The 23,205-nt window shown below is 47.9% G+C and overlaps 1 protein-coding gene across 2 annotated transcripts; it reads right to left on the bottom strand.

Moving 5' to 3' along the window:
* Nucleotides 1–1,482: 1,482 nt before the first annotated feature.
* On the bottom strand, nucleotides 1,483–22,988 carry LOC142075904 (transitional endoplasmic reticulum ATPase). 2 transcript variants are annotated; one of them, XR_012671054.1, is made up of 17 exons: nucleotides 22,809–22,988; nucleotides 17,714–17,825; nucleotides 17,153–17,325; nucleotides 14,863–15,005; nucleotides 13,751–13,881; nucleotides 11,865–11,996; nucleotides 11,354–11,456; nucleotides 9,389–9,522; nucleotides 9,001–9,136; nucleotides 7,838–7,950; nucleotides 7,006–7,170; nucleotides 6,773–6,895; nucleotides 5,484–5,696; nucleotides 3,777–4,235; nucleotides 2,858–3,013; nucleotides 2,350–2,504; nucleotides 1,483–1,942 (listed from the first exon to the last, which is right to left on the bottom strand). XR_012671054.1 is itself a non-coding variant. In XM_075137996.1 (17 exons), exons 1-17 carry the CDS (start codon nucleotides 22,823–22,825, stop codon nucleotides 1,837–1,839), a joined length of 2,421 nt encoding a protein of 806 aa, XP_074994097.1. In that variant the 5' UTR covers nucleotides 22,826–22,988; the 3' UTR covers nucleotides 1,483–1,836. The 2 variants fall into 2 exon arrangements, 1 of the variants encoding a protein (XP_074994097.1); XM_075137996.1 differs by having other exon boundaries at nucleotides 3,927–4,235.
* Between the last annotated feature and the right edge of the window lie 217 nt (nucleotides 22,989–23,205).

Here is a 23,205-nt window from a genome sequence, read left to right as displayed (position 1 = left end):
CGGGCTTGCACTGGTGAGGCAGCGGGAGGGGAAAGCGAAGCCAGCACCCGCGTCCCTGCAGAGCGGCGGGGAGAAGCGCAGGCAGGGAAGTAGCACTGGAGTAAGAGTTTCCAGGTTAACCCAAAAAAGGGCAGGCGAGAGGCAGGGAAAGCACCAACCCTCCCATCCTCAACCCCACTGCTGTAGGAGGAGGCAACGGCCAGCGTCCCCGCAGGAGCGAGCAGCAGCGCTTTCTCTAACGGGGGTGGCATGAGGACAGGGCAGGAGCGGCGCTGGCAGAGCGCTCTGAAGTAGGACGGAGCACCTGAGCTGCCCCCCTCCCCGGGGCCTGCGTGGCCTCCTACCCCCGCAGGAGGTTGTGCTATTTAAACACAGCGTTCCCAATTTCAGCGCGTTTCTCCCCACGGCTATGCACAAGCCTCCTCTCATGGATAGTCCCGTCCTTCTGCCATTGTGAGACTCCTCTTTCCCCTTAAATCTGGCTGGTTTGATGGAGCCCTCCAAGATCTGCCAGGCTTTGGGGCAGAAGCTCCCATCGCCCGTGTCCCACACAACTCCTGCTAGGGGGAATGTTGCCCTCTCCATCACAGCTCAGCCCCAAAGGCCTGCGACACGGTTCTGCAACACAATCTGCACTTAATCCTCTTTGCAGAGACCCTCGGTTCCTTTACCCCGCCGAAAACTGACAGCACATGGCCGCTCTGTGAGTCCTACAGCCGTCGCCTCAAACAGGCTCCCTCCTCCGGCTCAGGGCTGGGCCCTATCCAGCCTCCTGTCCCCCTGGGAGCATGACGGGACCAGACCCAGAGCTTCTCTCACATAAACCACAAAGAAGTACAGCAGTAGCACATTTTTCAGCTCAGAGAAGGGAAAATAAACCAAGGAGCAAAGCAGTGAGCTAGAAGAAGCGGAAAGGAAGAAGAACCGTGATCAGAACCCGACTACCAAGTACGGGGCACAACACGGGGCAGGCTGGCAGCAGAGAGCCAAGACTGTCACCAGAAACCCAAGGGGACGCATGAAACACTGTGCTGAAGCTCCCCTCTCCCCTAACCATAGTGGTGTCACACTGCACCACAAACCCCAGGGACAGCCCGAGAGCCCCCTCGTGCCTGCCCTCGGGCAAGGCGGACGAGACAGGGGTTGCTGGAGAAGTCCTTTGCTGCAGAGGAGCCAAACCAGCAGGAGATCCGACAGCTCATGGCCAGCACCGGAGAAGCAACAGATACCTGCTGCCAGGCTCCCTTACCAGGTGCTTCCTGCCAAGCCAGGGCAGGGGAGACACTGCCAAACCAATTTATTCCGTTAACTGAGCTAGGAGGTGTTAGGAATGAAGAGCAACCCCGTACGCAGCAGGGAAGCGCACACCCAGAGGGGCTCCACCGGAGCCAGGAGTGGTCGCGCAGCTCCTGAGACACGGGGTTTACACACAGCACCAGCTACGCTGCGCCAGTGCCGCACAAAGGAACTGCTGGGGCTGGCTAGAGTTTTGTGGGATTTTTATTATTTTTTTTATTATTTTTGTGGTTTGTTTTTTTTTTTTTTAATACAGGCTAGCGTTGTACCCTTTGCTAAAGCTGCTGATTCTGCCACATAAACTAGAACAGAAATTTCTCAGAAATTAAGTCGGTTCCCCTCCTTGTTAATTCACTGTCTGCCTCCCAACTGAACAACGGTCTGGATTTGTGTTTGCAGAAAACATTCCCTGTACAAAGTCTGACGTGCAGCTACACTGTTCTGACTGAGGAATGAAGAAGCCGAGAGTCCATTGAACATCGGATTTTTTCCCTGTACAACGTGGCCTGATTTGGAGTTTGGTCCACCGAGGACAGCGCGTTAACCGTAGAGATCATCGTCATTGTCTTCACTGTACACGTTGCCCCCGCTGCCGCCTCCTGTGCCTTGGCTCGGGCCAGCGCCGCCCTGGTTACCTGACGGGAACCTGCGTGCAGCGACGCAGAAGGGGAGAGAAGAGATGCTGTTCAAAAGCCTCCTCGCAGCTCAGAGCCATCCCCTCCCTCCACGCCAACACGCCGGTGCCAAGTAGGACGGGTAGGAAAAATGGGATGAAGCCTTATGGCAGGTCACGCAAAAGGCTCCCACAGCTGCCGCTTGTGTTAAAGGAAAAAGGGTTGATGGACTTCAGGAGCACTAACAGAGCAGCTACAGCCGAGCTGCAGCACAGCCTACACCCGCTACATTGTGTACTGGCTGCCATACACGCTGGGGAGAATGGGAAAGCACGGTGGAAAAGGGGTTTGTCACCCAGATGCCAGCAGAAAGCTGCCTCAGAGCTCCGCTCTGGGGCTGGCTGAGCCACACTACCCTCCCCTCAGTCCCCACGGTTACCTGAAGCTGCCAAAGCCACGGCTCTGCTGTAGAGTCTGTGCAAACATCTCGTACTTCCTGATGTCGTTGTCACTGACAGAGCGCCGAGCAAAGCGCATGGCCTCCTCAAAGTGATCCCTGCGTATCTCGGGAACCGGGTCGTCCTCCTCCACTTCCTGCAGCGGGAAGGAGGGCCCAGGTGAGCTGCGTGCCCGAGCTCCGCGGCCCGAAGGACACCCACAGCATCCCTCCAGGCCAGGATGCTCCAACACCCTTCCAAGGCAGGTGCTGGAGAGGGACACTGCAGCAGACTGTGAGCTCATTCTGAGCAATGCTGACGATGAGGCACCCCAGGAGGGCCTCGCCCTCCCGCAAGACGAAAACAAAGTGCTCCAGCTTCGCACTCTGTGCCGAGAGCCTGCTCATCCCCACCCGAGGTTTACAGAGAGGAACACGTCGCAGCCCACCCCACTGGCAGAGGTGGGCTGCCTGTCTCATGAGCAGGGAAAGCTCAGAGTGCCCCACTCACCATGGCGGAAGGGTTGGTCTGCCTCTCGCGTTCTCGCCTGATCTCACTCTCGATGGACTCGCGGATGGCCAGTTTGCAGGCACGCTGGCAAATTTCTGTCAGGTCGGCCCCCGAAAAGCCATTGGTCATCTTAGCTAGGAAATCCAGGTCGACATCCTAGAGAAAAAAAAAAAAAAGAGGCCTCTCCTTAACACCTTACAACCTCAGGTGACAGAGGGGTGTCTTCAGATCCCATGGTACCAAGGTGCTGCCTTAACTTTGTCCAGTTTTGAAAATATCAGCTGTTAAGGTTCTTGTTTCTGGGAAAAGTTAGCCACACACAAAGGCAGGCCACACTCCCCGTACACCCACCAAGAATCCAAGAAGCGCCTATAAATGCCTCTGCACTTGTGGATTTGGGACATGATTTGCTCAGGTCTCAGCATTAGGAGTCAAATGAAACACTGTCAGACTGGAAATGGAGATGGGGCACAGGCAGACCAAGACAACTGACCTCCTCCTTCTTCCCCTCAACTGAGGGGATAGCACTGCAACCTCTTTTGAAGTTTTTCTTCCCAACAGAATCTAAAAAGGTAAGCTTGGCATAAAAAAGCTTGAGCTGTCACTTGACATCTGCTTCTCTCTGATTAACTATCAGTTGCGTTATTGCCTGCTCCCCAAGCAAGGGACATAGCTCTTGCCCGTGACAGAGTTCAGCAACAATTAACTGCAGTGGTTCTTCTTCAACTTCCATTTCCCACCCCTGTGTTCTATATTTAATTTTCTTTCAGAGTACAAGAATCTTTTCCACCTTGCCATAATAGGCTTTCCTGTTCCCGCACTGTGGGCAGAACTCCACTACGTGAGAGAGACTGCTGTGTTTACACGCCGACACCTAGCTTCATTGACACCTAGCCTCAGAGCTCAAGCCTCCCCATACCTCTCAATTTCCATCCTTCAGGGACTGAAGGTTTCCCAGCTCTGTACCGCGTCAAGCAGCCACCAGCCCTCTGCTCTGTCCCCAGCTTGTGAGAAGCACGTGCAGCACACAGCAAACCCAAGTCGGACTCAGTCAGGGCACAGATCCTACCTTGGCAACTGGCGATTTCCTCAGGTTGGCCTTAAGAATAGCAACCCGGGACTTCTCGTCAGGCAGGGGGATGTAGATGAGTTGATCCAGGCGGCCGGGGCGCAGGATGGCTGGGTCAATGATGTCTGGTCTGTTGGTGGCACCGATGATGAAGACGTTCTTCTTGGTGGACATGCCGTCCATCTCTGTCAGGATCTGGTTGATGACGCGGTCTGCAGCACCACCACCATCGCCGATGTTCCCACCTCGAGCCTTTGCGATGGAGTCCAGCTCATCAAAGAAGAGCACACAAGGGGCTGCTTGACGGGCCTGCAAAAAGCAAATGCGAACAATTAGTACATAATACCACCTGGCGAGGAGCACGCTGATTTCACACTAAGCCTACCCTACCATTAAAGCCGTTCAGAGAAATAGCAGAGCACTGCTGCTGCAAGGAGAGCTGGGAGGAGCTGCTCCAGAACAGTCTCCTGCTACACAAACCCTCAATCAAAATCTCCTGAACAAGCAGCTGAATTTCCCCAAAGCTGGGAGCATTGTGAACCAGGCAGAAGGGTGGTAACTCCAATGCCTAGAGGGAAAGCTGGAGCCAATGTGCCTGGACTAGAACTCTCCCTGCAAGACCTGGGGACATCAATTGGTTATTTAGGCACTCAAGTATCAGTAGGCGAGATATATCCAATGGAAGGTGGAAAGCCAATCGTTGTCTTCAGCTACCTAATGGGTAGTTATAGGGAAAAGGGAGCCAGATCTTTCTTCAAGGTATGCAGTGAAAGGATGAAAGTGAAAGGGCGAACAGCTGCAAAGAAAATTCCGGTTAGAAATAAGGAAAAAGAATTCTTCGCAGTGAGAGAGCTCAAACACTAGCACACAGGCCCAGAGAGGTGAGGGATTCTCCACCGCTTAGCACATGTTCAGAACATGAGGCATTGAGCAACCTGATCGCATTTCCAAGTTATCTCCCTGCTCTGGACAAACAAGCTGGACTAGACGGCCTCTGAGATTCCCTCCCAACCTAAATTTTTCGCTCTCACTCTCCTTCCAACTTTGTTCAATCAGCACCTTCCCTGACCACAAGAGCGAGGACTCCCAGGATAATCCATGCAAATACCTTTTGGGACAGGAGGCCACACCATCTATGGGGCAACTGGGCAGTCGGAGTGAGCTCCTTTCTAAGCCATGTATATTGCAGGGCAAGAACCCACAGGATATTTTGAAAATGTGTAGATGGTGATGGCTAATGAGGTGTCAAGGTAAGTTTTCAGGGATGTGGAGAATATCTATGCCATCCTACCGCTAGCTTCACTGCTAAGGCACTAGGGCATTTATCATCCTGTAACAACAGATGCAAATTGCAGGCAGAGAAAACAGTTTAAATAGCTTTGTTGCTGAAAAGGATTAATTCCCTAACATTAGGAAAGCGGCCCCTGCTCTCATTGCAAGTGGGGAAAACACAGAAGACACAAAGAAGAACCAGGCCAGTAAGACAGATGCAGTGGAGACAAAGTTCTGGGGGTACCTCAGCACAAACATAGCACAGGGCGTAGAAGAAACACTTACCTTGTCAAAGATCTCGCGCACGTTGGCTTCAGACTCGCCAAACCACATGGTGAGCAGTTCCGGCCCCTTGATGGAAATGAAGTTTGCCTGGCATTCGTTGGCAATGGCTTTGGCCAGCAGCGTCTTACCACAGCCAGGTGGCCCGTAGAACAGAACCCCTTTTGATGGGGTCATACCAAATTTGAGGAACTTGTCTGGGTGCTCCACAGGATACTGAAGGAGAACAAAACCAACAAACAAAAACCTCTTGTGATGAGCCAGAACAGGCCTGTACCTTAGAATCACAGAATGGTTTGGGTCGGAAGGGACCTTCAAAGATCATCTAGCCCACCCCGCTGCCATCAGCAAAGACATCTTTCTCTAGGTCAGTTTTGTTTCTCCTCCTACCAGAAACACTACCTGAGATTTCTGGTGGGTTAAAAGCAAGATCCTGCTTGCTTGGTGCCACTGAACACCGGTTTGAAAGCATCACCACAGCTAACTTGGAAAGCTGCCTTAAACAACCTCTAAGAACTAAGTACCAGTTCAGGCAGTTTTCCAGCACACTTAACCCCAACTTCACTGTGCCCTGCAGAAGCAAAAGGGAACAGCTCATTATCTTCGCTCTGCTCTCCAGAGACAGGCAAGGTGTCTGATGTGAGCATTTATCCTCAGCAACAAGGTCAGAGACAGGTGATGATTTTAACATCAGAAAATTAGATTGAGAATTAGATTCTTTTATCCACAGACAGGATGTTCTTACAGTGCCACCTGAAAGGAGGAACATATCAAACCCAGACCATCCCAATGCAGCCACCAGGAGCTTCCACAGACCATTCATGACTTTTTGTCCCAGTCTTTCCCTTTGTAAAAGGCTTCACAATTACTTCTCACATGTCCCTGTGCTAATGCTGATGGGAAGCCCTGCGGAGGCTCTCTGCATGAGAATCTTCATCCACTTTCTGGCATATAAAGCGACCACGTAAGAGGACTCTCAGCAGTGGTCCTCACTGCTGGTCTCCACTTACGACAAGCAGAACTGCTACTGTTTCTGCATGCAGCACAACACCCACCCAAGATGACACTGTAGACTCAGCTAAGGAAAGCCTGATGCTGCTTCCCAGCACCTTCCTCTCCAAGTTCACCAAGACGGAACAGCATGGTATTTTCAGTCCATTACAAGCAAATACCATAAAAACCTCTGCATTTACCCTGTTCACAGCCCAAGCGGGAATCTGAAGAAGTTCTGGATTTTATTATTAGAATTATTTTTCAAGCTGACTAGGCAAAAATCTGTTGGAAACCCTTACCTGTACAAGCTCCTGGAGTTCTCTCTTTACATCTTCTAGACCACCGATATCTTCCCAGGTAACTTGTGGCACCTCCACCACAGTCTCCCGAAGAGCAGAAGGGTTGCTCTGGCTCAGAGCCCACTATCATTAGAAGAAATGGCGTTACATGAATTCTAACACATTATGTTCACTTGCTTCAGATGAGCAACTAGATATTGCACCCAAAAAAAAGAGGGGCGCTCCTGCATTACCCTGAAGTCATCCATGGTCACAGCCAGCGAGTTCATCACTTCAGCATCGATGGTTTCATCTTCTAGGTCTATGAGATCCATCTTCTTTCTGATAGCCTGAAGAGCAGCTTCTGAGCAAAGAGCAGCCAAGTCAGCACCAACATGGCCATGGGTCTCGTTTGCCACCTGAAAGCAGAGCACTGACTATGACTCACAGGGATACAAGCATGCGCTCTGCAAGGGCAATGGATGCTCTGGTCACTCACTGGGAAGTGCAAGAAAGCTGTGGAGGACAGGAACATCAGTGCTTTGCTGTGGATTCAAGACAAGTGCTACCACATATTTAACAGGCCAAGACACCGCTGTTTCACCTCCTACTTGAGATCAAAGCTGCAACTGGAATTCAGATGGTGTGCAGAAAGATAACCCTGAGGACTGCAGTTCTTCATTCAGGACAGAGATTACAGGAACCATCCAGTTTACACGTGATGACCAGTGTCACCACAATGCTCACCCAGCTCTGTGTGAGCTGTTTCAGGCTTGCTTTACTTTTAAGGGGAATGCCACAGCAAACAGACCCAGGAGGAGAGCGGCAAGGCACTTCCAGACTGGACTGAAACACGTTTGTTTCACTTAGCCATGCTATTCTTAACTAGTGAGTGAGGATTTTTGGTTGCTGGTAAACTAGTTAGAAGGAAGCCCAGAGATCACACATTCATTCACACAGTTTCATGCTGTCCTAAAGGAGCAAGTACATTTATGCGATGGAGCCTTAACAACTCCTCCACTACAAAACAGAGCATCGGGAACTTCTGTCTGCAGAGACACGCTTTCCTAATAGCACGCTACTCACCTGTTCCAGATCCACATCATCAGCCAGTTTCATATTTTTTGTGTGGATCTGCAGGATCTCAAGGCGCCCAGTGGCATCTGGGATACCGATATCTACCTCTCTGTCAAAACGACCTGGGGAGTACAAAACATAGGCTGAGCTGCTGATTCTGAGAACTAGAGGAGCTGCAGTTGCTGCCTTCCTCTGACTGAACAACCTGATGACAAGCCACAAACACATACAATTTCAGAAAATGCCAGAGCTTTGCGTTTCTCTGCAGCATCTATCAGCACCGTAGCAGAGTCAGATCAGAGAAGGAGGAAAGGCTTTAGCCATTTAGGGAAAGTGAGACTACTGTAGAGTTTAAGATTATATGACACAGAGGACTGCTGGTTTAGTAACTTTTTCTAAGCCTCATTTTTAGGAAAATACGCTTCTCTGAACCAACATACCATGAGACATTTTTGTTTATTGCTACCTTTGTGTCCTCATCACAAGAGTCCGCAAATACTGAGAGATTTCATTTTTCAGAACTTTCATAGCAGTACCCAAGTGGTGAAAAACATGAACTGCCCCAATATCTGGAGAGGCAGGACACCTAGGTATTACTGCAATATTAACTAAGGTACGTACACCTATCATTTTCCTCTAGCCATAGCTGTGATTTCAAATGGCTCGCTACACATTTAAGAGGCCGTTTTCCCCTGCACACTTGACTGGTTTGCTGTTACAGACTTTACCAACTGGTCATACACCAGACATTCATTCACAATGCAAAGTTTCGAAAACCTGAATCTCAGAAACTACCAGACTTCTCATCAATAAAAGAAAGAGAAATCAGACAATTCAGAGCCTTCTGCAACCTAAGGCATGAACATCCCCTTGAGCATTTACTCCTTTAGTGTGTCCTGAAATAGCTTCATCTAATAGAGGCTAGCACACTTTCCCACTTCAAAGTATTTTTTTACTTCTACAAGTTCTAACCTAATACGGCACAGAAAATGATACCAAAGGCCAGAAGCCTAGAAATTAATTTCAAACAAGCACCCAGAGACAAGTCAATAGTTTATGTAACACACAGAAATTGTTTAGTGTTAATTTCTGCTCAATCCTTCCACGGCCCCTGAAGCACAGCCTGTAACAAAGTATGTGATACACAAGAAAGAGACTGCAATTGTGGTTACCGAATCGCCTGAGTGCTGGGTCAATGCTGTTAGGTCTGTTGGTAGCTGCCATAACGATCACGTGTGCTCTCTGTTTCAGTCCATCCATAAGAGTCAACAGCTGAGACACTATGCGACGTTCCACCTCTCCATGTGTCTATGGAGAGAGAAAGCAGTGGTTAGACCAAAAGCTCTACCACATCACAGGAGCTAGTACTGCACCAGAGTGGACAGATACGACAGCCGCGAGCTGCTAAGAAACATGGTGAACTGTATCTGATTCTTCTCACATCCAATTGAAATCAGGCATTAAGTTAAATATTGTTTTACCCTGTAGTCAAATGCAGAGATTCACGACAGCTGCTACCAAAAAGGACATACTTCTTTACCTTCTACAAGCTTTCTTTACCTTCTCTCTCTTAGGAGCAATAGCATCCAGTTCATCAATAAAGATAATGGCAGGAGCGTTCTTCTCTGCTTCTTCAAAGGCTTTCCTCAGGTTGCTCTCAGACTCACCAGCCAACTTGCTCATGATCTCAGGACCTGAAAAATAGCGGCACTATGGCACCCAGAAGAGAGGCAACTAGCCCCAAGACATGTAGCTGCATTTTTTCAGTACAACGTTCACATGGGAAAATCTATATTTCAAGCCAAAGCAAATACTATCAACTGAGTTCACTAAATTTGCAGCTGAACAGGCAAGAACAGCACGCAGAATTATCTCCTATCATTATTCTGGTGTTTTCAGTTTACTCTAACAGAATGCAGGGCTAGTCAAGGAGCTACCTTTAGCTGCCTCTTTCCTTACCCTATTTCACACTTGGTGAGCTTCTCTGTAATGTGCCACCACACACTGTTAATGCCAGTCCTGGCTTGCAAGAGAACCAATCAAATTATACGGTAATGAATTATCAGGGTAGTGTAGGAAAAAGCCTAAGATACTGAAGCTGCCTTTAGCTTACATAACACAAGTATACATCTACCTCTGTAAGATCCTATAAATGAGTTTAAAAAAACCCAACAAAACAAAACCAAAAAACCAAAAACACTAACCCCATCTCCTCTCAATCAATAAATCAAAAAAAACACCAAACATGTAAGCACATCAGTCCCAGAAGGAAGGACAGCATTCCCCTGAGATCTCCTACAATTGCTGAACACAAGTGCAGGCTTACAGATCTATTCTGTTTTTACAGATTTTTTCATCATGCTGATTGGGAGTGGTAAGGAAGAGAAAATATACTTCTAAAAGATCCAAGAAAAAGAAACCTGACCCTCAGGAGTGCAAAGCTGCTAGGTGACTGACGTGCAGCAGCCGCAGAGCCACTGGTGCAGGCAGGTGCTAAGAGTGTTTCCGTACAGGTAACTCAGCAGTTCACACCAGCTCTGTCTACACCACTTCCTGCAGCTCCAGGCTTGGGACCAGCAGACAGAGAACGCATCGCTAACTCTGACAATGTTATTTTTGTCATGCAATAGAAATACAAGTGTCTAAAGAAACGGCTGGCTCATTAGCATTCAGTGACAGCTTCCACACACTTCAGGAAGTATATGACAAGGGCGACATATGGTTAAAACCAGCCCATTTACATCTGATATCTTGAGATATAAAGCAAGTCACTTCCCTACTGCTGGTCACTGCTATACTGTGCTATACACTCCTTTGCTATTGCCTTCATGGGTCTATGTGACTGAAATCCTAAAAGAAAAGCAGTACTCCTTAAGTAAAAATGCTCAGTTATTCCAGCACTGACCATAAAACGGGACAGAAAAGCAGTGAGGAAAATTCAGAACCTGTTCCTTACTGGACATAAACCAGTAACCATCTCAACTGCTACAGGTGAGAGTTATCAACAGGATGTTCTGTCACTTGTAGCTAAGTCCCAAGGTACTCATTATAGCTTTCAGGAAAGTTCCTCCCAATTAACATTATGTGAAACAAAACAGGTCTTGCGCTTTACTTGAGGGGAAAGAGAAATCCACAGCAGACCAGCTTCTTTTCTGAATGGAACATGCTGGCAGCAACAGAAGCAAGTGTCCTGCACCCATATACTTAGAATAACCTCAGCACTTCTCTCCCAGTTCTGCCTCACCGACACACATGAACACCCAACCAGACAGACTCCAAGTCCCTGCGTCACAAAGCTGTCTTCCAACCACCCTGCTACAACACAATCAAGCTTAAGGGAAGTGCCACTACAGACACTTCCACACAAATGGCCTCCATGTGTCCCCAGAGGCATGCTTGAAAGAGGTAAGGAAGGATGTCAGGGAGACAACGTGGCTCTACAAGTCCTATTAACACCATTCATTACCATAAGATGGATGAATAAGCGCGCAAGAGATCTGGGGCCAAAGCAGCTGCAAAACTTACCGTTGATCAGGAAGAAGAAAGCCCCCGTTTCGTTGGCCACCGCTCGGGCAATCAGTGTTTTACCAGTGCCAGGAGGACCGTACAGCAGGATCCCACGTGGCGGCTGAGGACAAAGGCAAGGGATTTAGGTGGTGAGCTAGTATCTGAATGCCTAAGTAGCTTCACCATGAAATTGTAAGCATTTGATAAAGCCAGTCCGAAATTGTGATGCAAACTCATGCAACAGCTGTCATCGCAGCATTGCTATCAACACCCTTACTACTTTGCATGACACACAAACAAAAACCCTGCCAGTAACTGACAGCGCTGATTCAAAGCATCACTCCACTTTACAAGTTGCCAGTACTTTAATCTGTGTCCAGAACATGTAAGGAAATACTTTCCTAACACCAGCATTAAAAAAAACCCCACAAATTACTTATTCCCCCTGCCAACGCCTCATAAACCTCTGACATCAAGAGTCACCTGCAAGGGCAAGCCCACTCTCCACCTGGTGCACACAGGGACTTACCTTCACCCCTATGGCCTTGAAGAGCGCAGGGTGTCGGAGGGGAAGTTCCACCATCTCTTTGATTTGAGCCAGCTGCTTCCGGCAACCACCAATGTCATCATAGCCCACTTCATTCAGTGACTCCTCTTCATCCTATCCGGAAGGAAATACATTAAACATTTGAGTGAAAACAATAGTTCAACAACCCCTCCCAGCCTACAGAAGCCAGGAATCCAGGTTTTTGCTTGTGGCCATTTCCTTGCTGTCTTGAGATTCTCACTTTCAAGCCTTTCTGGTGTCTTCTACAATTGTTTCTTAGCTCTGTCTTCCCAGACATACAAAGGGAATTGCCTGCACGTGCCTAGACCTCACTGAAGCTCATCCTCTTGAATGGCAGTCTCTGCTGCCAGGTTCCCTACAGACTCTAGCGCCACGCAAGCTCTGTGAACCTCCGATGTGGCTAACAAAGACAGCAACAAACAATGAAGCTCAGTATAAAATACACTTATTCCTGTAAGTGATATCTCTAACTACTTGACATACTGTAGCTGCGATACAGTTCTCAGATGTAGTGTTGTCTTTTGGGATTGACCCAAATTAACAGAGAATGTTAAGAACCAGACACGCAGATAAGATCAACTGTAACCAACTCCTCCAGTATAGCTCTACAGCATCCATTCATTTGGCTGTCCAAATCTCTAGTGGCCTTAGTTATCTGTAACATCAGGCCACACTAAAATAATAAAATTACACAGCCTGGAATCTCAGAGGGGCTCAGTCCAAGCCCCACAAACGGGAACTACTACCTCAAGCAGGTCACTCAGGGTCTGGTCCTACCAAGCACTGAAGGTCTCCAGGTTTGGAGATTCCTGCCCTCTCTGGGGTCTCCTCCAGGGTTGGGGGAAATCTTTTTGCTAGTATCTACTGGGAATTTCCCTTGATCCAGCTTATGCCACTGCCTCTAGTCCTGTCGCTGGGCACAGTTCTCAGAAGAGCCTGGTCATCCACCCCTTCCCAACTGGCAGTTGCCAGTAAGCCTGCTCCTTTGCCTTTCCTTCTCCAGGCTGCATCATCCCACCCTCCCAGCCCCTCCTCATTCATTCTGACCTCCAGCTCCTCATCATTTTGGTGGCCTTGGCTGAACTTGCTCCTGCCTGTCTCTGCCATGCCCTGAAGAGCCCAAACTGGACTCATGGGGTGCCCAGATGCAGCCTCACAAGTGTCACACAGAGAATTTTTCAGAAGGCAGCTAACTACAAACCAGCACTCAATCCTGATTTGCAGGTAGTAAAAAGGCACTTACTTTATGAAGTATGCAACCACCTTAGCTCATTTCTCTGAGATTTCCTACTCTGTAACAGTAAGGTGGCCAAGACCTGACAGAGAAGCCACTCAGGCTGCCTCAAGCTTGGGACACTCAAGGTTAGACACCTTAAGGGACTGGGGAATTCTTTTTTTTTTTTTTTTTTAATTTAAAGTCAACCATTTTGGGATTTCAAATTTCTCACTGAAAAAGCACTAATTGCTTTCTTTTCACGTGGCATGAAATTTAGCAACATTATAAGCTCTTCCTACTATGGATCAAGGGAGCTTTGGGATTAAAAGATGCATCTAAGTCCAGCATCAGAAGCAGATGCAAAACCAGCTGCTGCTGAAGTATGGCATCTCATCAGCAAACCTACGCACTGGTGCTATCTCAGCATATGAGGAAGGACACTGGAAGTACATTTCTCTGACTGCCTTCAGCAGCAGCTCATCTCCTGAAACCGGAGTTGCTAACCATTACATTCAATACATAAAATGCCAAAACAGGAACAGCAAACACTGCTACACTCAAGCACTGTCACAGAAATAGATTTCGGACAGAGGGGATTCAGAATAGAACAGCGTAGCAGGATTCTGCTCACCTCTCGTTTGATGGGCTCTCCTTCACAATGGATCACCGTGTCCGGAGCCACTATGCAGTACGGACTGGGATCTGTCTCCACCACTTTGAACTCCACTGCACGCATCCCTCCACGCACCAAGAAGATGTCACCTGTAAAACTCCGCACTTCAGTAGCCCGCTGCGACCAACGTCTGCAAAACGTCGACCCTTGTACTACCAGCAGTCCCAGAGGACAAGGAAGTGGGTTACACTGCTGGCATTTGTAACACCGCTCTGCATTTTAAACTCCAGAGCTGCATGTACTGTGACTACCCGAGCACCGTTTAGATCCGCAGCGGTTGAAGTTCTCAAATTTCATCCAGTAACAAACAGCAAACAAAACCAGCAAACAATAGAAAAGAATACTCTGCCTAAATGCAAAACACAAAGGCAAGGAATCATGTTTCTTTTCCATTCATTTTCAATTTAACATTTCTAAAACCGGCAAAAAGCCCTAACGTAATAAAAATCCATTTTGAAGTTATTATAACTACTTGTTACTAGTTATAACTGGTTGTCTCCAGAAGCAGAAATATATAATACCGCACTATGACTCCTGGCTAAACTGGGCTACAGAAGCTGGATAACTTCAGCTTGTGTTTATAGTGTATTAGGACCTATTTGTTCCAGCAGAAGTGCTACTAGCACAACTCCAAAAGTGCATTTGGTTTTCTATGCACTCTCCCAGTTATTAATTAAATTACTTTGAAGAACTGAATTTAGTCAGGGTGCCAGCTGGTATACCCAACCAATTGATTAATATGCGGGCAACTCCCCAAATTCCATCAAGTGGTAGCAATTTAGTTTAGTGAGATTTTCTCCTGAGTTCTACCTGAGCCTTTTCTGATGCTCTTTCATCTCATGAAGCAAAAAAATGGAGAACTATGCTGCTGCTGGCTGGCAGAGCAGCTTAAATCACCCTTTCTTCAGAAGATTAGGAAAAAATTAAATTAGCCCTAGCAAAATCTCACTCTACAGATGTCAATCTAATGCTTCGCAGAGATCTGTGCAAGCTTCTAGAAATTCTCTTTATTCACTCTCAGGACTAGCTCACGCTCGCTGCCTCAGGACTTCAATAACAGGCACTATTACCTTTCCTGATGGGTCTGTATGCTTCCAGGAAGTACGGCTTGAGATACACCTCAAACAGATTCCCCGTGATCCCTTCTACCGTGTCATCAATTGGCAGCACATGGATTCGTTTGCCGTATTTCACATCTGGGCAAGGTTGGATGCTGCAACAGAAGAAAACTCCAGTTAGCCACATCACGCTGGACTGACACCTGAATTTGGAAAAGGCAGTGATGCCCCTTCCCAGTCCAGTACAAATGCCAGAAAGGACCCTCCAAAGCTCTGGTGACACTTCCCACCTGCCTAAGAACATTTCAGTGCTGACAAGGCAAAAATCACGCCCATCAAGAGCTAGTCTTCACAACACTCACTTTCCTTCACTCCTCTCAGCCCTACCCAAGGCCGCTGGGAAGTTTCGTACTTTCTTCCTACCCCCTGCTCTTCTGCAGCCCCCCTCGCCATCCCCAAGGCAATTCACAAGTTACTACTGCACCCTAAAGACTTGTGAGAGTCACGAGCTACTGCTGAACCAGCTGCAAGGGAAAGGGAGGTGGGGGAAGTTCTTTGTTCCTCCCTCTCCCTAGCTGACCTCAGAGACCAGAGCCCCTGCTGCTGACAGCCCTGATTCTGAGCGAAGGCTCTCACAGTTCCAGCCAGGGGTAACCAGCTTCCAGACAGGTATCTCTGTCAGTCCCACTTTGTGGAGGCTGACATTTAGGTTAAAGTCTGAAGGCCCCTTCCCCCTTTTTAAATAAACACTACAGTTGTTATTTTGCAGTGTGGGACAACAGCCTACTGTAGCAATAGCTCAGTATCAAGCTGTGGCAGGAGCTCAAACTGGCTTTGCCAGCTAAGAAAAGCCTATGTGGAACTGCAGCTGAGCACGCAACTTTTAAGAGTCTCTAACAGAAGTCACATATGAATAGATTCTTTTAGCACATGCTTTACAGAGAGGATACAGTAAAAAGGGTAAAAGACAAGACAGACTGCCCCAGAAGGAAAGCAGTTGACAGACCACAGGCAGGAAGTGATTAGTGCATGAATCTGGATTTTGGCAGAAACCAGGCACAGAAAGTAACACAATAAGCCGTTAAAGATCAGCAAGAAAAACTTTGAGGGCAAGAAGTGTGAAAATTCTCTGACCCTTGCAACGAAACTAAGACAATCGGTAATGCATATGGAAGGTTGACACCACTACGGACACAGTCCCAGCAGAGAAGGTGAGAGCCCCGGCTGAACTGTCACACTAGGAACAACTCCAACAGTAACCCCACATCAGGTTAAAGTAAGGATCCACCTTGATCTTAAATTCACCGACTGGCACAAAGCACTGTTCAGTTCCAACTACAGTGGTGTTTAAAACTTGCATTTTCTAGGGGTAGAGATATGGGTGGAACAGCCTCATTCCTCTCCTCTACAAAGTTTGTATGAAACACATTTTGCATTTAAAGATTATTCCAGATATGACACCAGTAAGTCCAGTGTCAGAGACCGGGCTCCAATTTTCCCAGAACAAGCAGGATATTCCAGATTAGGAAGATGCTCAGGAGGAAGAGCTGTCAGCCCTCCCATATTTAAGCCTTTTATGGTTAAGAAATGCTTACACATTTTTCTCCCTACTCCCATCACAGAATGAAACCTGTCTCCCATAAGCCAAGACGTATACTTCAATGCTTTCCCGATACTTTCTGCAAGCGTTGCACAACAAAATCCCTGCAACGCTTTTTAAACATTCCTAATTTTAAAGTTAATTTTATAACAAAAATCGGAATATAAACATTCTTCAGGGATTTTAAATCTTGCTATTTGACTGCTTCATGTTTTTGTCACTCATTTCTAGCAAGTTTTAACTTCTGTTTGCCATAGGGTAGCTCAGATACTACGAGATCAATCACAATGTTGCTTAATGCCTTCCACAACTAACACTGTAGACGTTAAAAATTTAGACAAGAAAAATTTGTAAGTTCACCTGACAATGTAAATTTGGGAAGATGACCGTGACAACAGTCATTGAACCACTTGAACCAATTGAACCACTCATTAATGACAAGACCTGGGCTCGTAAAGGTCGTGAAAAGACTTCAAGAATCTTTAGCATCATTTTTTAGAATTAATCTGAATATGCATACAGCCAGAAAAATATGCAAAAGTAAACGGAGATCCCCGATGTCAGCCACACACTTGAAAACATGTCTGTGATCTCCTCTGGAAGACGTAAGACCCTGTCTCTGCTACTGGCTCAATTAATTCAGAGCACACAAATTACTTAGGCAACCCAGGGATACGCAACAGTTAGCAAACTAGTCTTCACCTGATCACATCACCCAGGCGCACTCTCAGATTGTTGCGAACAACCCTATTCATGCGAATCTTCTCATCTGAGCAGGTATCATCTGACAGAACAATGCAGACCGCTTCTCTCCTCTTCTTTCCTTTCAGCAGAACGGTGTCTCCTCTGAACAGCTGCAATTCGTCCATTTTTGCCTGTAAACAGTAACAGCATTAGAACAAGCTTTTGACAAAACAAGAATTCAAGCATCTGAAGGAGAGTTACTTGACTTTGGAGAATTACATCTTGGAAGCAATACACTAAATCCACAAGGACAGAGGCTCCCACTGCACTGGTCAAGAGTTAATCCTGAAGCAGACTAAGGGCACAAGCTCAGCTGAATCCTACAAATTGAGAATCAAAATACATTTTATCATGGAAGAGTGTTAGGAAACAAGGCAAGATAACCCTCCCTCACACATAACAGCTGCAGGTTCTGACACAAATACTTGGATTCATGTTGCAAAGTTACATTTCAAGTTAGCACACATCAACAGCTTGCAAATTACCAGATTAAATGCTTTGCTTTTATAGATGACGCACCTGCGACAGTGACACAACACTGTTGTCTTCATTGATGGCTTCATCAACAATTAACCGATTGGGCCTGTTCTTCTGCTTCAGAATAGCAGTCGACAAGTCATCCGCTTTAGAACTGGCAAAGAAAACAGAAGTTACGAGGCTGAGTGATACTGCTCCCCTCTTTCCAACCACTCCCCTGTTTTCATCTCCATTTTCTACAGGTTTCTTTGTTGTCCTGTCTTTTAGAAACTATACTTGTTTGCAAGACAAAGGAGAACATTTTTCCCAGGCACCAGCTGCAGAAGTGCAAAGCACAATGTTTTCTGTCAGTAAACGTAACTACTTTACTAGCCTGAAATGGAAATAGCTATGAAGCTATCTATGAAAAGAGGTGGTCTGTGAGATGTTGCTGACTGTAAGATGTTTTGCCTAAAAGAATTAGTCAGACTCATCTGAAATCACATGTAACCACTGCGACCAACACAAAAGTTCAAGTCTATTTGGCGTCAAATCCCAGATAAATAGGGGAATTAAAGGACAATGCTGCAGCTCCCCTGACAGGAAGAGTTGTAAGAGTTTAGCCTGTCGAGGCCTATTAGTTAAACCTAGCAAGTCAGTAGAAATATCCAAGTGCTCATGAAAAATGGCGTTTTCTTTTTAGGATATAAACACCTTTTTAGGATATAAGCACCTTTCCGTAATACCTGCAGGAGTCACTGCAGCTCTAGCCCACTACACCACAAGAAATATGACAGATAATTCGTTAATCTTGACAAAACAGAGCGAATCAAACAGCAAAGAAATGGAAGAAAGGCAGATTAAGTAATTTCCTTCAAAATCTAATACTGCAAATAGTTCACTCTATGAAAGAAATACGAATTTGAACCAACTGATTCCCGAGGAGCTCTTGGAAGCTGTACCTCAGCCTGACACAACAGTGGCAGACTGCTGTAACTTCCCTTGGCGGGCACCTGACTTCTCAAAGTATTCCAGATGTGCCAGTGTCTAAGGTAGGAACAGAAAACTTTGCACAGTTTGGTTTGATTCTGACAAAGAAAAGAAAATCAATCCTCCTTTGTCCTAAGCAAGTGGAAAGCATGGGCAAAGAGTGGGAAGCTCTGTGGACAACACTGTTGGCCATACACTTTGGCTCCATTTCACTTTTAGGGGCAAAATAACCAGAAGAAATCAAACCTTGAGCTCAAGTGGCAGAGCAAGCAGCTACACAGCACGAACACAGACCGTGGCAGCTCGCTTGGCACACTCACTGCATTTTTAAAAGTACATCAGAGAGGGGTGACGTACCTACAGTGTGATGTTACCCGACATCTCCCCGCCCCTCAAGACAGAAGTTTTTCCAAGACAGAGTATGCGGTATTGGTTCCTTTCTCTGACACTTAAAAGGGGGAACAGTATCAAGCAAGCCTATGAGGGCAGACAGCTTGTTTCCAAGAGGTTTTCAAGCTTCACATAAGCCCTGGTAGCATAGGAAACGTGCTGGAAATGAGAGACAACGTTGTTTTAAGTGAACAAAAGGAGGAGTTGTAAAACATGTCTTTCCTGGACTGCCAGCACTGGGAAAGTCGTGTTTTCCTCTCTTCACTGAAGACTGCAAGAGACAAGACATCGACATCCATCCCTTTCAATGACCACGTGAGGTATTACAGATCCATTCTCTGAACCCAAAAAGACACAAGAAAGATACATCCCGGAAGCAGCTCATGAATTCCATATTCAACCTAAAATGTGGTCTTGGTAGAGTCCTAAGACGTCTGGGATTTCTGGGAAAACTGAGAGAGCAACAAGAAAACTGAACGAATTCATTGTCAGGTCAGACAGGATCTTGTGGTTAAAAGGAGTAGATAAAAACAACAACCTACTTGTAAGGACCTTGCCTCAGCATTAGCTCCTGGACACTGGAAATTAATTTACCAGTTAGATTTTAAAACTTGAGCTAAGAGACACCAGGAAGACACAATACTCCTATTTTAGCCTGTTCAAAGCGTGAATGTAAATCACATCCATATGCGCATGAGATGTGGATCCAAAGACCTTTGATAAGAAACTGCTGCCAGACTTTGGCTACCTAAACTGTCACTGAAACTGAGTGGCTGTCCCTCGGGATGCAGAGACTGCCGTGAAGCCTAAAAACCAGTCTGGGACACAAGACAAAAATAAATGGAAGAGGAACTGGGCAGCAAGTGAAAGTTTTTGGACCAAAACTGTCAATAAACCAAAAGCTGTAGAAATCTGGAAAGAAAGTTCAGATACCTCCCAACCCACAGCAGTGCTGAAGAGCACAGCAAGAGGTCCGCTTGGTTCTGCTGAATGCGAAAAAAGTTTTAGTACTGAAGAACTGAATCTACAGTTTCCAAAGTAAGAAGCGAGGGCTGGATCAATGTTGTCAGTACATTACCGCACTTAAAGCAATCTAAAAGCTTGGAGGCATTAAAGATCTAAGGCATAAAGGAATAAAGGTCTCCAAGAAACAGCATGCAGGCATCTAAATGTGCGGGGCCAGCTTCAGTTATCTCACCTGACAGTTCTGCAGACAAAGAAACAAAGGTGTTACGAAATTACATGTCGGCTACACAGGAGAGTGATGTTATTTCTCCTACAGACAAGGGTAAGGATTTGGAGAGACAAGCACTACCCATCTTCCAGTAGCAATTTAGAGTACTATTATCATCACTATTTGCCCTCATTGAAACTCTCTTGGGTGTTCCTCGCGCTGTAACTGAGATGACGGAGCAAAATATGTCTGTGCACCTCAACCACGCTCAGACAATCCCCGACATCTGTGCATCAGAGAGCCTGAACTGCAAATACCAAGCAGGAAAGCCTAAGGCATGGGTTGGGGCCCTCTCCTGCCAACTTTCCTAGGCGTGCTGGTAAACTTCAGCAAAGGGTAGGACAGACAGCTAACCTAGGTAATTTTTACAGCTCCTCAACGAGTTTCCTGTCAGAGACAGCCTGGTGCAAATCCTCTAGATCACCTCCCCTACTCACCCCTTTTGTCAGCTTCCTCACACACTTTCCCTCTCATTCCTTTCTTTCACTGACTCAACAAAGAGATAAACTGAACACAAAACGTAGCTTTAGAGCTGTTTTGGAATTAAAAGGAAATTCAAAGCCTGCATCAAGCCAGGCCCTAGACAGACGCCAGAAGTGAGGATATAATACCCAGCACAGCTAACGGCCAAACTTGCATATAAAGCGCAAGACATCAATAAAATTGAAGCAAATATGTACTAGCCCTAGACCAACATAACAGGTTCCCGGTTCCCATCCTTAGCCCCCTTTTCTCTCTCAGTAAAGCGGTCCTACAGCCCCATTTGACACAGGGAAAGGGTGGGAGGGGACTTTTTAGAACTTGCATCACTTCATTGTTTTTCTGTGTGTCAGAGCTCCCCTCATTCAGCATATGATAACGCCCAGAGGTTATGCATTATGGTGGATGGTATGAAGAGCGAGAGCAGAAAGCAATTACCAATTAGTGATTCTTCTGAAAACGATTACCAACCTCCAAAGCTCCACTTAAACTAAGGAAGTAAATTGTTCCTGCAAGTCTGTGCTAAATATAGTGAAAAGGCACTGACTCAAACTGATTCCAGCTGCAGTAATGAAAGTGAAAACAGTCATGCCTTCTGTACGCTGGTGTGCCTTTTTATCAATATTCTCATGAACTCGCTTCCAAGGCAAAACCTGTCAGTGGTTTCTTACCACCCTGAACATCCATTTTACAGACTGAACTGGTAGGTATTAAAAAAAAAAAGTCCGTAAAACATTTTATCCATTGAAGCGAACGATGATTGCAGCCACTTACTGGAACAGCCCATGACAACCAAGCGGTGAGTTCATACCCATGCTCGAGATGCCAAGTTCTGAAACGCTGTTTCAGAGAGGTAGGCACACGAAAACGAGAACCCCTTCAGAAATGACACTCTCTTAGCTCTTGCAATGCTACTCGCTGTGCTACGGCTCAATTCAGCAAGATGGCTGCCAGCAGCATTGACCCAAAAACGGCAACTAAAAAGTAACCATCTTCCAGTTGCAGAGTAACTTTTGTTGATTCCAATGTGGCGAGAAGAACTTTGCTAAAGTAGAAATTTCTTTTTAAAGCCACTGTTCACCTCGCTCAGCTGCAAAATACGCCTCTGAGACTGTCACTTCCATCACAAGCTCTACCACGGACACTGAATTCTTGGCACACCTTGCTGGAACTGACTCAGTAGGGCCAAGCAGGTCTGAATTTCAGGAGTTGCAAAAGAAAAGGAGAACATAAACAATGGACACTAAAGGGACCAAAAACGCCTCTGGCAATGCCAAAAAGTCACTTCAAGTATTCTTGGATTTGGGAAATTTATCTTTAGGTTCTATTTTTACTCCTCTCAAGGGGCAATGAAGTGGCTTGCGCTCGTGGACTGGGAGCCAAGAGACCACTACTACTCAACTCATTTTTGAGGAGCACGAAAGATGATCCTCAGCCTGGAACTGAAAACAGAGTGAGGCAAGACACCATAGACAAAAATATAGCCGATTGCCTCAGCTGCCACAGAGACCAGCCCGGCACAACATGTCTGCCTCTGCTAATGCCAAGTCACTCGCTAGCCCCGGCCCGAGGGCCGCTGCGAGGAGGAGGCCGGGACATGCCTCTCCCCCCATCGCTGCCCCGCCAGCCGCTCCGGGGCCTGGAAGACAAAGCCCTGCCTGGCTGAGGCCTAGCCCAGGCGGAACGGCCCGGGCCACGCCGGGGCACGGCAGGCAGGGGGCCCGGGGCCCCGGGCAGGGGCACGGCCAGGGCCCAGCGGGAGGCCCGGCCTGGCCAGGCCTCGCCCCCCCCCATGACTCGACACTTCCCGGGCAGGCCCAGACGGGGAGGGGGAGCGGCGGCAGCGCGCGGGGAGCGGCCCATCCCCCTCCCGGCACCGCCTCCGCCTCCTCAGGGCCTGCATGACACAGCGGGATCGGGGGCCGGATCGGGCCCACCGCCGGCCCCGGCCCGGCCCGCGCCGCGCTGAGGCGAGGTCAGGCGGGCTGGGTTAGGCCGGGCCGGGCCCAGCGCCGCCGCCGCGGGGCCTAGGCCGTGGTCTGCCAGCGGGCGGCCCGCACTTACTCGGATCCCGAGGCCATGGCGCTGGGGGGGAAGGGGCGAGGGGAGGCGGGCGGCGGCGGCTCCTCAGGGCGGGCGGCGGCGGCGGGCGGCGAGTGTTGGGCAGGCGGGCGGCGGTGGGTCGGAGCGCTTCGCGCTGACTGAACCTCAGAGCCGACTCATCGGAGGAGGGAGCTCCGCCCCGCGCCGCCTCACCTGCCTAGCAACAGTGCGCGCTGACCAATCGAAAATTCAGCCCGGCCAGCGCCTCAGCCAATGGGAGGGGCGGGAGCGGGGAGGACGCGGGGGGGGGAGAGGGAGGGGGAAGAACGAGCGCTCTCACTTCTCCGCCCCGCCCCTCTCCTTTTCCCTTCCCAATCGTCACGGGCCAAGCGCAACACCCGTCAGCCAATCGCAGCGC

The sequence above is a fragment of the Calonectris borealis genome, chromosome Z, assembly GCF_964195595.1.
Source record: "Calonectris borealis chromosome Z, bCalBor7.hap1.2, whole genome shotgun sequence".
NCBI classification, from domain to species: domain Eukaryota; kingdom Metazoa; phylum Chordata; class Aves; order Procellariiformes; family Procellariidae; genus Calonectris; species Calonectris borealis.
This window is presented reverse-complemented; position numbering and strand designations above follow the sequence as displayed.

What these genes read in the sequence shown, in the direction of transcription:
- LOC142075904 (XM_075137996.1), bottom strand. An exon ending in ATGATGTGGATCTGGAACAG is followed by an intron (nt 7,171 to 7,837) that starts GTGAGTAGCGTG and finishes CTCTGCTTTCAG; the next exon opens with GTGGCAAACGAGACCCATGG. An exon ending in AACTCCAGGAGCTTGTACAG is followed by an intron (nt 5,697 to 6,772) that starts GTAAGGGTTTCC and finishes GTTCTCCTTCAG; the next exon opens with TATCCTGTGGAGCACCCAGA.